The 15,000-nt window shown below is 47.9% G+C and overlaps 1 protein-coding gene across 29 annotated transcripts in view; it reads left to right on the forward strand.

Annotated features, from left to right (window-relative positions):
• The window catches only part of PMCA (plasma membrane calcium-transporting ATPase 3), a 98,477-nt gene that overhangs the window by 63,115 nt on the left and 20,362 nt on the right, over positions 1-15,000 (forward strand). For 14 of the 29 annotated variants that reach the window (XM_025299608.1, XM_025299606.1, XM_025299600.1 and 11 more), the window contains 2 exons: positions 2,263-2,331; positions 12,524-15,000. The exon at positions 12,524-15,000 is cut by the window's right edge and continues 1,317 nt beyond it. The exons of 5 other annotated variants lie outside the window; for them this stretch is intronic. In XM_025299608.1, the coding sequence (XP_025155393.1) occupies positions 2,263-2,331; positions 12,524-13,030 (576 nt within the window). In that variant the 3' untranslated portion in view covers positions 13,031-15,000. Of the gene's footprint in view, positions 1-2,262; positions 2,332-6,055; positions 6,131-12,523 lie in introns of those variants that run through there. 10 more of the 29 variants (XM_025299613.1, XM_025299614.1, XM_011141015.2 and 7 more) reach the window with 5 other exon arrangements.

A 15,000-nucleotide genomic window follows, 5' to 3' on the forward strand; every position in this document is an offset into this window, starting at 1 on the left:
GTCTGACCCTCTTCTCCAAACTGTCCGAGCGAGTCAGTCCCGCGTCGTCCTCAGTGCTCCAACGGACGTTACTCGCCCTTCCCCCGAACCGCCCCCATGAAGATGATGTTTATTTTACTGACTGATGGCGAAGAGCATCCATGAAGAGACGTTAAGTTGGCGGTTAAATCGAGCCGGTGTAACGCGCTGTGTGTGTTTCCCTTTGCTCGCGCACTTCTCCCCTGTCCCCGCGGACGTCTTTACACACTCGGCCGACGACTTTGCGCCGTTCAACGAGGGGTGTGTAGCGGCTTTTACGTGACGCGTAACGCTGCGATAACTCGCGTAAGTGGTAGTCCTTACACATGCCCGCGTCTGAATTCGCTTCTTATAGAGCTCGTAATTAGCCGGCGAAACGAAGCCTCATCGTGGCGCGGTGTAAGAACTCCGACGCGCTAAAAGATTCATCTTGTCGCTCGCTATTGTACTCTCTTATAGCGGCCTTAGCTCTCTCTCTCTCTCTCTCTCTCTCTGTCTCTGTCTCTGTCTCTGTCTCTCTCTCTCTCTCTCTCTCTCTCTCTCTCTCTCTCTCTCTGGCTATTTCTATCGATTTCAGTTTCAAGCGGAAAACTCCCGACGGGAACTCGCAACTAAAGCGGACGGTGCCGAACAAGTCGCGTGTCGCAGCGAATCGCGCTTTCGATCCACGCGCTGCCGTTTTGCCGTGAGAATCGGCGCAAGATTTACGCGTAATTACGCCGCGTCGTCTCGCGCCGTATTCAGATCCTTTTGCTGCGTGTAACGAGATGGAATCGAAAAGCCGGATTTGAATAACTCGAGTTACTCGAGCGGATTAAATCGCCGAAATCATTTGAATCAGTCGTTCGAGAACTTTGGCAGATTTTTACGATCGGGAAAACGTCCAATTCGCATCGGTCGTTTCCGCTTGACAGAGTGATTCTCACGGGTGCGACAGGCTCTCGAATTTTTACAGACTCCTCGACTCTATCTCTCTCTCTCTCTCGTAACGATAAACATTGATAACAACGCCGAGTTTCGTGCAGCAGAGTACCAATATAAATTACCGTCGCGCGTTGCGCGCGGATGTAATATCCATTTCTCGGCTTCGAGCCGAACGAGTAAGCCCGTTGCTCTCAATTGACACTGACAAGGAGAAAAAAAGAAGAAGAAACATCAATAATGTCACATCCTCCGGTTCCGCCGCGCTGCGAATGCGCCAATTGACGTCATCGGACGAAACCGAGCGAGATGGAAATGCGCGATACTTATCGTTCAAGGCTCTCTCCGACGTTCTCTCGCGTATTATCTGACGTGATAATCACCTCGACATTCGAACACGACGACAACGACGTCGTCGTTTCTGCAGAGCGCGCCGAATTCTTCTTCCCTCGCGAGACGATCGTTCGTGGCCGCGGCAAGTCGCTCGGAAACTCACGTCCTCGAGGACGCTCGCGTACTTTTTTTTCATTCTATCTGCTAGGATGGGTTAATTACGAACGCGTATCTCGAAGAATCTCCCAGTATCCCAAGACACTCTATATATACGATGGTTGCGCAGACAATTCTTTAATCATATCGAATATATGCATTTATCACGGCGACTTGTGCGACAAAGAGGACGGCATCGTCGGTCTGTTACAGCTGTCGCAACAGATCGCGATGATACCTCGCACGAGTTGCACAACGAACGAATTCTAGTTCAAACGAACTATTTCGCGATGACACTCGTTTCCTCTCTCTCTCTCTCTCTCTCTCTCTCTCTCTCTCGTCTCTTTTTTCACTTTCTCACTCTTTCTCTCTCTCTCTCTCTCTCTCTCTCTCTCTCTCTCTCTCTCTCTCTCTCTTTCTTTCTCTCTCTTTCTCTCTCTTTCTCTTTCACTTTCTCTCGCTATCTCTCTGTATGTGTGTGTGTATGTCTATCATTGTCTCTGTTTCTCAGTCTCTCTCTTTCTGTCTCTTTCTACCAATTGTTTCTATAATCTATTATAATTCACTTTACTCTGTGTCACTTTGTACGTTCTCTCCCCCTTTCTTCTCTGTCCGTACTTTGTCTGTCTCGCACAGTCAACGGTCGATAAATGTTGAATCACACGAAGAAGCATACGAAACGAGGCGTACGAAAAACGTACCGAACAGTCGTACGGACAATTAAGAGAAACAGAAAGAAAGTTATTGCTAGAAAAGAAACAAAACGAAACGCTACAACGAACCTCTCACTCATAGGCTAATGAAGTAAAACTAGAATGTGTCACCTACTTTCAGACGAGCAATAGAACTCTGGTGCAGAATGTATCTGTGACAGGCAGATCCCCTTCTCAGGATTACTACATGGTTAGTCCGCAAGTCCATTCTCCGCAAGTTTGATGATTGTTTGACCATCTTATACATAATCTGATTAACCGTTTCTCTCTATTTATCTATATATATCTATATATATATATATACATATTCTCATTGTTTCCCGTTTTTTTCTCTCTCATTTGACGTGTTGGTTTTTTTTGCGACACTTGATCGATATGTATTCTGTACTATAATTTCCTGCTAGCAGACTCGGTTTGCCTTTTGTGTTGCCTCTCTCTCTCTTTCCCCCTGTCTCTCTCTCTCTCTCTCTCTCTCTTTCTTCCCCCCCCCCTCTCTATCGCCCTTTCTCTCTTACTTACTCTCCACTAACTTATTTGTCCATTCTTACTAACCATGTCTCTTCCTCCTCCACTAATACTACTACTACTCTTGTTACTACTATTCTTACTACTAACACGTTACTACTACTATACTATTATTACTATTACTACTACTACTGTCACTATCACTATTACTACTGCTGCTCCTAGTCATACTACTACTTCTACTTCTACTACTACTACTACTATTACTAATACTACCACTCTGCCTCTTTACACACTTCTCTCACAATGTCTGCATTTTGTTTAATAGTGATTGCTTACGGACCGCGAATCTCGATTAATATTTTTCGCCCGTCTGCTTATTATTATGTATTTCATGCGACACGAGCCGCGTTTGTGGTTGACTCTAAACCATCCTCCACAACAGGAGAAAATGCTAGCCAATATATATATATATATGTGTGTGTGTATATATATATATATAGGCGCGAAGCAATTTGTTTCGCCATATGTGGAGACGCAGCCTTTGCAATGATTATTATCACCGCGGCAGTTGTATATCGCTCCTGTTCTTATCGTTTCTTGTTTTCTTTTCTTTTATTTTCTATATCTTTGCGCCTCTCCGCGATCCCGTCGCGGGATACGATCGAGCATCATCCGATCGTGTGTATCGCTTCTCTCTCGTCGCTCATTATCACACAATCTCCTTCGTCCTCTGTCTCCGTCAGCGAGGCGCTAATGAAACGTAACGCACATACGGTACGCGTTCGCCGCAACAATCGACACGCGGTTGAACTTGACGCTAATCGTTGCGTTCTCGCAGCCCGAGAGACACTGACGATGGCTTTTAATGCTCTTCTGTTCGATGGACCATTATGATTACGTCCGTTTTGGCTGCCGTCATACGCTTCTCGAGTTGTCTCCATCGCGTCTTTCTTTTTGTGTGTGTGTGTGTGTGTGTGTGTGTGTGCGTGCGCGCGCGTGTGATCCTTCTCTCTCTCTCTCTCTCTCTCTCTCTTTTTCTCTGAATTTTCTACCTTTGTTTATCTTCCTCTTTTTTCGTTTTTTCTTTTCGGTTTCCTCCTCTCTCCCCTAACTTACCCTCTAAGATGTTTTGCATGTACGTGTATGTGTGCGTTTGGAGGCGCTCGTGAAATTCGTCCGTACGTCCGAACGAGCGGGCTCCAAAAAGCTTCTCGATCGGCGACGATCGGAGATGTAACAACGGCGCTGCTGCGATGTGTGCTCCCCCGTGCTCCTCGATACGCAAACGCCGTTCTCGCGAAGTCTTAGTTAAAGTTGACTGAGGGTTCCAGCGATTCCCGACATGGCATGTCCAGTTTCGAGCTCTATAGACCCTGGATTACAATCCAGCTCTCTGGCCCCGGCGCAGTCTCGCTCGCAGGCTGAGACGGAGAATCGATCGAGAAAACCCAGTTGACGTTAACTAACGTTCGTTAAGGAACGGCTCCCGCCAACACTCGACTCGAGTGTGTTCTCCTACCGTTTCTTTTTCTCTTTCTCCCTCCTCTCCGACGTCTGTGTTTCGCTTTTCTGGTGTGAGCATCGTTTTTGATTTCCGGCTTACGACTTCCGGGTCGGCCGGTCCCTCACCACGCCCTGATTACTCGTACCGTGTGTACGCTTCACCCCCCCCCCCCCGCCCCGCCTAATTACATCTCACTATTTTCTATCTCGTTTTTCTTTCTCTTTTCTCTCTCCTCTCTCTCTCTCTCTCTCTCTCTCTCTCATCCGTTTTCCTCATTACTTCAGCTGTGTGGAAGCATTGTTGTGTGACGATTGATTAACACGTGATGTGTACTGATGTTAACATACCAATATACATTTGTATCGATGTGCGCGCGTTGACATGACATGTTTTATATTATTATTGTGCGTTTAACGTGCACAGTGTGTATGTATATGTATACTCATATATATTGCATTGTGTGCGTGTTGTGTATCTCAATGCGAGGGTTCGTCCTGTGAGCGGCGAACGCTCGACCAAAAACACGACGCGAAATCTCGACGGATTTCTTTCTACTCGTTCGCTCGAGGCGGGCACGCGCGTTTTCCGCAACATACCGTCTCTCTCTCTCTCTCTCTCTCTTTCTTCCTTGCCTCCCCCCTCTCTCTCTCTCCCTCTTTCTCTGCAAAAAAAAAGAAAAACAAAAATACCTGACCTTTCGATCGTCGAGTCTGGCAATTTTGTCGCGCGTGCTTCCGCAACGCCGTGTACACCGAGTCTCGCTTCGCGCCACTCCTATCGCGAGAATCAACCGCTGACACTAATGAAAGACACACCTACCAATACCGGTCGTTAGCGCACGTTCGCATCGGTGTCTCTGGGAATTCCGAAAGCGATTTCCGGCACGAAAATTGCCTCCTTCCATTCGTGTTCGTCCGGGCGACTGAAGCGACCGGGTGGTGGCAAATGCGGACCTCTCTGCCCGCGTGCAGTGCCTCGTCCTTCCTCGATAAGAGTGTCGCTCGACAGCTTAAAGAATATTTTACTGTAATGTTCTCGCTTGACGCAAGGCACTCTGAACGGAGGACCGGGAAGAGACAAGTTTCATAGCGCGCGCACAGTCTCCCTCGGCAAATCCTCAGCAAGTCTCGGCCGTTCCGTTCGGTCGGACACGGCGCCGGTGTCTGGCCTGTGGCGGTCCTTTTCCACTTGATGAGCCGGCGCATCTCCGGCCGGCTGAACAATACCTCAACGCTCTTGCTTCGCTCGTGTGCGATGCGACACTCGAATCACGACGGACGTGTGCACTTTGCCGTGTTCCACCGCTTCGGTCGTGTCTGGTTATTTTTTTTTTTTTCCGTTCTTCGACTCTTCGCGTAACTTTGTCCCGAGAGAGAAATCGTTTGCGCGCTCGCTCTCTCTCTCTCTCTCTCTCTCTCTCTCTCTTTTCTGTATCTCTTTCTCTCTCTCTCTCTCTCTCTCTCTCTCTCTCTCTCTCTTTCTTTCCTTCTTTCTATTTATCTGCTTGCCTACTTGTGCCTGTCCACCTGCCTCTATCTCTCTGTACTAGAAGAGTGCAGCGCGAAAAGCGGCAAAAGCGCACAAAGGAAAGGAAAGAAAAGAAAAGAAAAGAAAAGAAGAAGAAGAGATTTGCGCGCAAATCTACCATTTTTTTCTCTCGATTCACACGCGTGCGACACACACGCGAGCGCGTAGGCCGGAGGAGGGAAAGAAAACACACAAACACAAGTACAAACACTAGAGACTGGGAACGGAAGTAAACGCGTAGAGAGAATCGTCGGCAAACGCCCCGTCATGAGCCGCGCGACTCGCGGGAGGAAAGAAGTCGCCGATTGCGCGCACGCTCTAAAAGAAAACCTAGGCAAGAAAGTAGTGCTTTTATTAGCGAATGGTGCGAGGTGCGAGGACGAGAGACTGATGGTTGTAATTTGTGATTTGTTAGCCAGCGGAACCCATTCGAGAGACTGAGGTATAACGGGGCGGCAGTTTTGCCCGCCGCCACTTATCCTGTCGGAGTACAAACAAGTACGTAGCTCATGTAGATCGCCTGCCGTACATATAATACGTTGTATAATCATCAAAACCCGCCAGATACGCGTGTACGCATATGTATACCTTTATATTTATATATATCGTCATACACGACGGATCGTCGACGTACGTAACACGTGTGCGCGCACAATGGAACATCTCTCGCCGTCTTGATCTCTTGCTCTCTCCCCTTCCCTCCTTCTCTATTTTTCCCGTGTTTCTCTGTCTCTCTCTCTCTCTCTCTCTCTCTCTCTCTCTTTATCTTTCTTCCTCTCTATCCGGATCGGGAATCGAGCATGGCACATGACGTGCTTGAATTCAGATTCCCCGTGCCGACGGAGGCGCGCGAGAAAGCTTCCTCTACGCTTCATTCGCGCGTTCAGTCGACGATATGAGACGGAGAGTATACCTATAACCTACTCTCTCGCGTGCCGCCCGTGGCACCGGAAGTCGATCCTCTCTCTCTCTCTCTCTCTCTCTCGATCACGCATCTCCGGATCGCTAGATCGTCCTCCAGAGTAACGATAGTAACGAATTGGAGACCCCGACGACGACGACGATGATGATGATTACGATAATGACGATGACGATGATGATGACAATGATGATGATGATGATGATGATGACGATGATGATGATAATGATGATGATGACGATGATTGTGACGATGATTGTGATGATGATGGTGATGACGATGACGATGATGAGGACAACGCAGAGACGACACGACGCTCCCGTTGGGTCGAGAGGTCGTCGCGCGTTCTCGCGGTGCGCGATGTCACGACGGCGACGATTCGATTCGATGCACGGATATATAGACATGAACGGATGTTACGTCACACTAATGTACTTTTTTTTTTGTAGCGGGGTGTGGGGCGGTCGGTGGGCCCCCCGTCGTTTCTCGGGGACCGCGACAGTACTCGGAGATCCACCGGCCCACCCGCGCTTTATTTTTTTTTCTCAGTAGCATAGTGTCTGTGAGTGTGCTGTGTATTTCCGCCACCCCCGCCCCCCCCCCGCCCTCGACCGTCCTTCATCCGTCCGGCCCTCTCGTCGTGAACTTTGTGACACACGTCTCGTGCGGCCCATTTCGGAGTGTTTGAGTCGTGATCATTCACTTCCGCGCAGGAAATGATAATCCGCTACGGCTCGATACACAGTTGTTTTTCTCGTTCGGTTTCTTCCCCGGAATGTCTTCCGTTCTCTTTCTTTTTCTTCGCTCTTATCTATAACGCGGCCGTGGAAAAACATGGAATCGCGGTAAATCGCTCAAACTGGCTTAAGGGCCGCGAGGAACTCGCGGGAAACGTCCTTCGCTGACGTACAACGCGCTGCTGCTCGTCTCGTATTTTCCTCTTATGTTTGTTTCGCGCACTTCGATCTTCGTGTTGGACCTTTTTGCCCGTCCCGATGTATGCCGCAGGATGTACGTATAGTTGCGAAGTTGCAATCTGCGCGTGTAAACTGGCGATACCGTTTCCGCGGTACGGATCCCGCCAGCGGGTTCACATGTCTCTCCTCCGACTAGTATTTTTTTCTTTTTTTCTTCACTTGTATTTCCCTTATTTTTTGTCTCGTGTGGCATGTCAGTTCGCCGGGCGATCGTCGGCGAGCGCCGCTCGTTTGTTCGTTCGTGGACAGATCGCGCTAGATCATCGATTCTCATCAGCGCGAGGTCGCGCAAAGTCGAAAGCCTCGGTCTCCCTCTCCCCGCTGAAAAAACGCTCCGTCGCGTCGATCCATCTTCACCGTTATCTCCCACCGATGCGATAAGAATACCGGTGAACGATTTAGCCGTCCATTTTTCCCGGAGAATCGGGATCAGTTAGACCGGTGGGTCTCGACGGTGCGCTTCCTCGTCAGATAAGTGGAAGATTCCTCTTATCAGACGAGAAGAGAGAAATTTCCGCTCGTAACGGGAGTTCGATGGATCGACGTTCGTCGGCGAGATCGGCTTGCTCGATCTGAGCATAATTTATCGTCGACGATTTACTTACCATTAAACGCCGGCAATCGAGACTTTCATTTGCGGGACGGCGGGGGGGGGGGGAGCCTGTGTCTGAAACGATCGGTCGCGAATGCGGAATTTTGTTAGATAAAAATCTATCGGGATCCTCCGGTCGGTCCCATTCAACGCGTGTTTCAAAGTCCAAGGTGTTGACCGGTCACTTATCGCTCGTCCTCTCTCTCTCTTTCTCTCTCTCTTTCTCAATCCAGAAAACTCACACTTTCTCTCAATCGATCGTCCGAAGCCTCTCGCGCGCGACGGAGTCGGCGAACGGACGTCTAAAGATGATAAACTACCCTTCCGTGACTGTAAGTCGCTTTTGAGGAACGTTGTCGAATCATCGACAAAACCGGAATGGCTCGATACATAATTCGATTTCTCTCTCTCTCTCTCTCTCTCTCTCTCTCTCTCTCTCTCTCTCTCTCTCTCTCTCTCTCTCTCTCTCTCTCTCTTTCTCTCTCTCTCTCTTTCTCTCTCTCTCTCTCTCTCTCTCTCTCTCTTCTCTTTTTCGGGGAACTCTCAGTCACGGAGGGAAATCATAGCGTCGTGTGAATCCAGTTAGAGTATTCCCTCTCCCCTGTTTGTTAGCGTGCGAGTGTGTGCGTGTGCACGGTTGGCAAATTTGTGCATCGATTTGATTTTCTGTTTGCCCGAGATCTAACACCGCCTCGTGTTTCGTATATCGAGTGCCAATTAGAGGACTTTAACACGTTATACACCATGTGGTCTGTGTTATTGTGAAAAAACAAAAGAGGAGGATCTCGTCGGTCGAGCAATCGTCGCGCGCGATTGTCGGCATGCATTATTTTCTACCGAGAAAGAGACCGATTGCGATCATGAGGACTCCAAAGAGAGAATCTTCTCCGTGTCTAACGTCGAGAGGGTGTCACTGCCAGATCGAAAGTCGACTTGAGACTTCGCAGCTGTGACTGTTCTCTCTGCCATTGTTTTTACATAATAATCGAGGAGAATCTATCTCGCGAAGTTGCTGCGCGGGAATCCGGGATTTCCGGTTGATAATCAAGTGCCCTGCCGATTATCAAGTAGATAATCGCACAAGTGGAAGTCCGTTAGAGATTATCAGTTCGAAATCTCGGGATTCTTCTCTCGACTTCTCAATCGGAAGGGGACGCAAAGGCCAGCTGGAGCAGCCGCGCGTTCTCTTCTCGCGTTGCGAAACGACAACACCGGTCCGATCTGGCTCTGACCGCGACTTTCTCTCCACAAACAGAATCAAGACTCAACAAGTCAAGACCTCTTATAAACACATACTCCCACAAACGACTACGAGAGAGAGACCGTTTCACCCGCTCCGAATGGTCTCTCCGAGTGCATAATACTTAGCGATAGCCCGAGTCGAAATTTCACTTCTACCGTGAGCCTCCAAATTCCGTAGGATTTATAGGACTACTGACGGATCTCCGTATCTAAAGTTATATAGGATATAGTACTACTTTCATGCTATAAGAAAACACTTTGCCTTCTTTTACTGCTCCAGAACGCCTGCATAACCTGTGCCTGCATAACAAGCATTTTTAAGAGATATGCAAAATTATTTAATATCCAATTATCTTTTATATATTCTCTCTACCTAGATTTTATAAATATATAATTTATTACAATTTAGGAAGAATGTTAGATACTCGAATTATCATATTTATTAATAATTCAAGTGTCTGACATTGTTCCTAAAATTTAATAAATTGTATATTTAAAATCTGAAGTAGGGAATATATGTATATATAAGATAAAAATGAATATTAAATAGTTTTTTTATATCTTCTAAAAAAATGCTTATAGCCAGGGCTTATAACTATATATATATATATATATATATATATTCTAAAATTTATGAATTATGAATTACAATTTTCTGTAATATATAATAATTGTTCATAAAAAAAACATAAATCACACTTATATTTGATGTATATTTATTTACATTTGGATATTTCGAACATTACTTCTTTCCAATCACTTCTAATTATTGCTGCTCTTTATAATCACTTTTCATCTCTTCTTTGGCGTTTTCCACTTTAAAATCACTTTATTAATGCATTAATTATTACAAGATATTTGTTTATTTTATAATGACGGAAAGAATGACATTGAGTGGACAGAGCAGTGATGAGCAGTTACAGAGTAGTTAAAGTAAAGAAATATCTTTTGAGGCTTAATATCGGCTTCGAGGATTATAGGAATATGAAGCTAAGCAGAGTCCAAAAGGCAGCGTTACAAGCATTACGATAGAACTTGTAGCACTTGTAGTGAGTATGAACAGCGTACAACTTAGTACTAAATAGGCTTATAGTAGATTTTAAATTTCGACTCGGGAGAACATGTCTGATTACAGCGTATGTCTGAAACTTGCGCAGAGATAGTAGAGGGCCTGTTACGGTGCTGAGAACACGCGCAGAGCGTGCTCGAGCTCGCAACACGCGCGAAATACACCCCGTGAGACCCCGAAGAGACTGCGCTATTCAGGGGAGACCACCCCGTCTCTCTCTGTCACGAACGTGCATCGTATTGTCTCTGTTAGTGCTCCCCCTTTCGTTTTACTTATTACTATACTATTACTACTATACTACTGACATTGCTACTACTATTATTACTACTACTATTACTACTAGTACCATCACCACTATCACTACTAACTACTATTACTATTACTACTACTTATTACTACTATTACTACTACTACTACTACTACTACTACTACTACTACTACTACTACTACTACTACTACTACTACTACTACTACTACTACTACTACTACCACTACCATCATCACTATTACTATTAACTACTACTATGACTACTTATACTATTACTACTACTACTCTTACACTAATTGCGATATGCCGCACAAGATCTGTCTCTGTCCGAACTTCTGTCTACCCTCTACACTATTGACTCTCCAAGCCGTAGGGAACGGTTACAAGCGCGCGAATGCTTCGGCAGACTCGCTCGCGAACGGTTCAGGACTGTTGCGGACCATTTCTAATTGGGTAACTATTGCCAAGCCCGTTTGGCGCGATGGCCCCTTGCGTTCGGTCGCAAGTCTTTCCGCGCACGGAAACGGCTGATAACGTCGACGCCAGCTCTCGTGACAGATTTAGCCGAGTTTTTAGTCACGCTCCGCCGTACGCTGTACGCGGCAGTCGTACGACGGCAGCCCGACCGGTAGATACGATGATGCCCCGGGCAACGAAGAGCATCTCGGGATCGTCCAAGGTGTGTAGTGGTCCACCCGCACGGTCGATGAGACCGCGGCCGTCTTTCCCGCGGAACGAACCGCTGCTAACGTTCACTCTGACGTTGTTACCGAGTCGGACCATCCGGTGGTAAGTAAGCGAAAGCCCCCGGCGGAAGTAGCTCCCCGCGTTGTTGGACATCTCTCGAGTTTCTCCCCCTCCGTCCCGTTCGCTGTTCGTTGCTGTTAGATCCCCGCGTTGAGTCCTCACCGGTCGACCGGTTGTAAGTCCTCCAGCCGAGCGAGCAGATGTCGCAAGAGTCGATGGCCCCCCTCGTTAGCACCCCTTAACGCACCTTAACGTCCCAGGGACGAACGGATGGCTCTCCTTCGCGAGGACTTCCGGTGTCGTTTGCACTCGCGGTCCGTTTCCCTCGTCGCACACACTCCCCTCACCCACCTCTCACCCTCGATATCTGCCTGATCACCGTGTGTAGGTAGGTAGGTAGGTAGATGCGCATGCGATACCGGGTTCGAGTTCGCAATTTTCCAGCTTGCTCTCCTGTGGTAGCAGCAGCAGCAGCAGCAGCGAGATCGCGAACAAGTCCAAGCGACTCGGTGCGTTTTATGTGCCCCCCTCCCCCACTTCCAATCCCTCGTCCGCTCGAAAGCCCGAACCCCACGCCGCCCTGTCCGTGCGACTCAATCCGTTCGGTCAGTCCCGACGAATTCGGGTGAAATGCAACCAAGTCGACTGCGATCGAGGAAACGTCACGCGAATATGAATAGGAAGAGAAAATTCCTACACCGTACAAGACGAACGAAAAGTATCGGCAAAGAAAAGAGAAACGATGTAGAATAAATACACGTGAAAATGCATCTGCAGCCACGAAACACGACAACAGCCACGAGAACAACGACAGGATTACAGTGTACAGTGCTGATACAGGGGGTGTACGAAACCAGACAGAATGCACGGCGACGAAAAGGAAATGGGGGAACACATATACACGTACATACGCACACGCATACACACACACACACACACACACGACATATGACGCACTCAGACTTCTTCTACGCGAAAAAAAAAGAAACGATACGACAATATGGCGTGCTTGTGTGTTGCTGGCTTGCCTCCTCGCTTCCTGATAGAACGTCCTTCCCTGTTTTTGCAGCTTCGAGTAATCAGAGCGTTCAAGTCGACTCTGGAAGATCTGGAGGAGCGTCGCTCTGTCCATAGTTTACACAGCTTACACAGTATGCGCAGTTCACGCAGCCACACCGGGCCCCGACCACTCTCTGACTTCACATACATTGACGAAGACCCGACAAACACCGCGCAGAACGCCGCCAACAGGTCCTCCTCCAATAGGAGTGCCGAGCCGAGTCAGGATTACGAGACAAACTACAGAGGATCCAGGATGCAGTCCCTCAACAGCCCCGCCTCGCCGTTGTTGCTGAGCGTGACCGGACCGGCCAACGCGTACAATCATCATTACACCATCAACACCACTACCGACAATAGATTCCCCTCCAGTAACGCCCTCAATCAGCCCCTGAGCCCCAACCATACGGCGCAGACGAGCAGTAATCGAGACAACACCGGGAATTCCCTGCTTCTGAGTTCCAACAACTTGGTGCTACCGGAGCTGACCAAGCTCGTGCACGAGACCAGCATCTAAGAACTCTCTCTTTCTCTCTCTCTCTCTCTCTCTCTTTCTCTCTATCTCTCTATCTCTATCTTTCACTATCTCTATCTCTCCCTCCCTCTTCTGAGTGTCGTCTCATCGTACACCACCTCCCATTCCTCTACATCTTGTTTCGTCGCCTTTGATCGTCACTCTTCTCCGCGTTCGCTTCGTGTTGCGCGATATCTCTCTTTCTTGTCTCGAATTTACCTGTTTCTCTCGTTCGACGTCTCTTATCCCGATCCTTCTTCTCTTTCCCCTCCCCATTCTCTCTTTCTCTCTTTCTTCGTGATTTATCTTCCTCTACTGTGTAGGAGGATTTGTATATATACTCTTCCGCTCTCTGCGGTCTTGTCCTTGTACATTCCGCGAGACTCAGTCTCGCCCGATTTCGCCGTGACGAGACGGCGAGTGTTTCGTCGCGAGGATCGGTCAGCGAGAAACGGGGAATCGTCCGCGCGGACGGTACGGCCAGTACGGACCTCCGCGATTCGTTTCCTCTCCCCCCTCTTTTGAACTCTATCGTCGTCTCTTTCCGCCTCTCCTTCGCGAGGATGTACTTACCATAACTCTGCTCGTTCCGGTCTCATCAACTTCTTTCTCTCCCTTCTTCTAGATCTTTCTCTTTCTCTCACTCTCTTTCTCTCTGGTGCTCTCTCGTTTTCTCCCCCCTCCCCTTCCCTCCCCCGGTTCCCCAACTCCCTGTCGGAAGAGATCTTACCATTCGTTCAACGGGGACGGCGGAACTGATCTGATCTCAAGAGAGATCAAACCGTGTCGATTCTGAATACGCCTACACAGATGAACAAGGCGGGGCATTCGCAAATCGTGCGCTACTGAACAAGTAAACAAATGTACTTAACGCGTGACTTTTGCGAAATGTTGATTGGGCTTGGGAGGAATAGCGGAGGAACTGGTGACAGGGGTGGGTCGCGTCGACTGTGAGGGAAATCCTCGCGCCCGCGAACTGAATCATCGCGATGGTTTGCGAATGACACGTTCTCGTGCATGGGCCACACTATCTGATATATTTATATATATATATATATGTACATATATATATATGTATATATATATATATATATATACACACACACAAGTCCCGCTTTCTACCCGCTTCACCTCTGTACTCGACTGTGTTCCGGGTGAGAGTACTATTTTCGTCGTCAGGACAGCGAAAACTCGCGCTATGTCGCATAGTCGCGTGGTTTTCTCCCTCTATTTTTCTTTGGTTTTCCTTTTTTCTTTCTGCACTGGGCGCCGGGTGGCGCAGGGAGACTGTACGGGTTGGAGGAACATAAGGGGTTAATTAACATCATTATTCAATTAAGTTTTGCATCGTTACCCGGTAATCGTACATATCTTTTTTTTGTTGTTCTCGAGTAGCGTAATAACCGGGGAAACGTTTTCACGTAGCATTTCCGGGCGTCCACCAGGATGGAAGATACAACTGGGAAAGCATTGTCGCTCGTAGAATACTCGGTGCTAATTAAGGCGATAATGCTGGCAAAAAGATGGGGCGCCTCCGTGGAGAATGAAAATAGTACTCCACACTCGTTCTCGAAAACAACGTAGACAGCGCTTCACGTGCTTGTCCGCTCGTAACTGACCCTTCCTCGTGCAATCGTTTACTTATCTACCCGCATATCTACCTATAACTACACTTACCGACCAGCAATTGGTGATAAAATAGCAATCTACGCTAGTTAGATCTTCATCCACGTTGATCCTTCGCAGACTAAGTGTAGACCGCGTAGGTCCAAGCAAAGAGCACGTAGCTCGTCTTATATTTACTGTGTATTCTTGTTTAGGTCTAGGGAAGCACTATATAACTATATCGTCTACTATGGTAAGGCTGCGAAAGGAACCCGCACAGGGTCAAAGAGATAATCTCCTCAAAGTCAATATTCGATATCGCGATAGAAGAAAATAATGATTCGATTCCAACGGAGAATCGTCTCACA

This window comes from Harpegnathos saltator, unplaced genomic scaffold (genome assembly GCF_003227715.2).
Source record: "Harpegnathos saltator strain DR-91 unplaced genomic scaffold, Hsal_v8.6 scaffold288, whole genome shotgun sequence".
In the NCBI taxonomy this organism is placed as follows: Eukaryota; Metazoa; Arthropoda; class Insecta; order Hymenoptera; family Formicidae; genus Harpegnathos; species Harpegnathos saltator.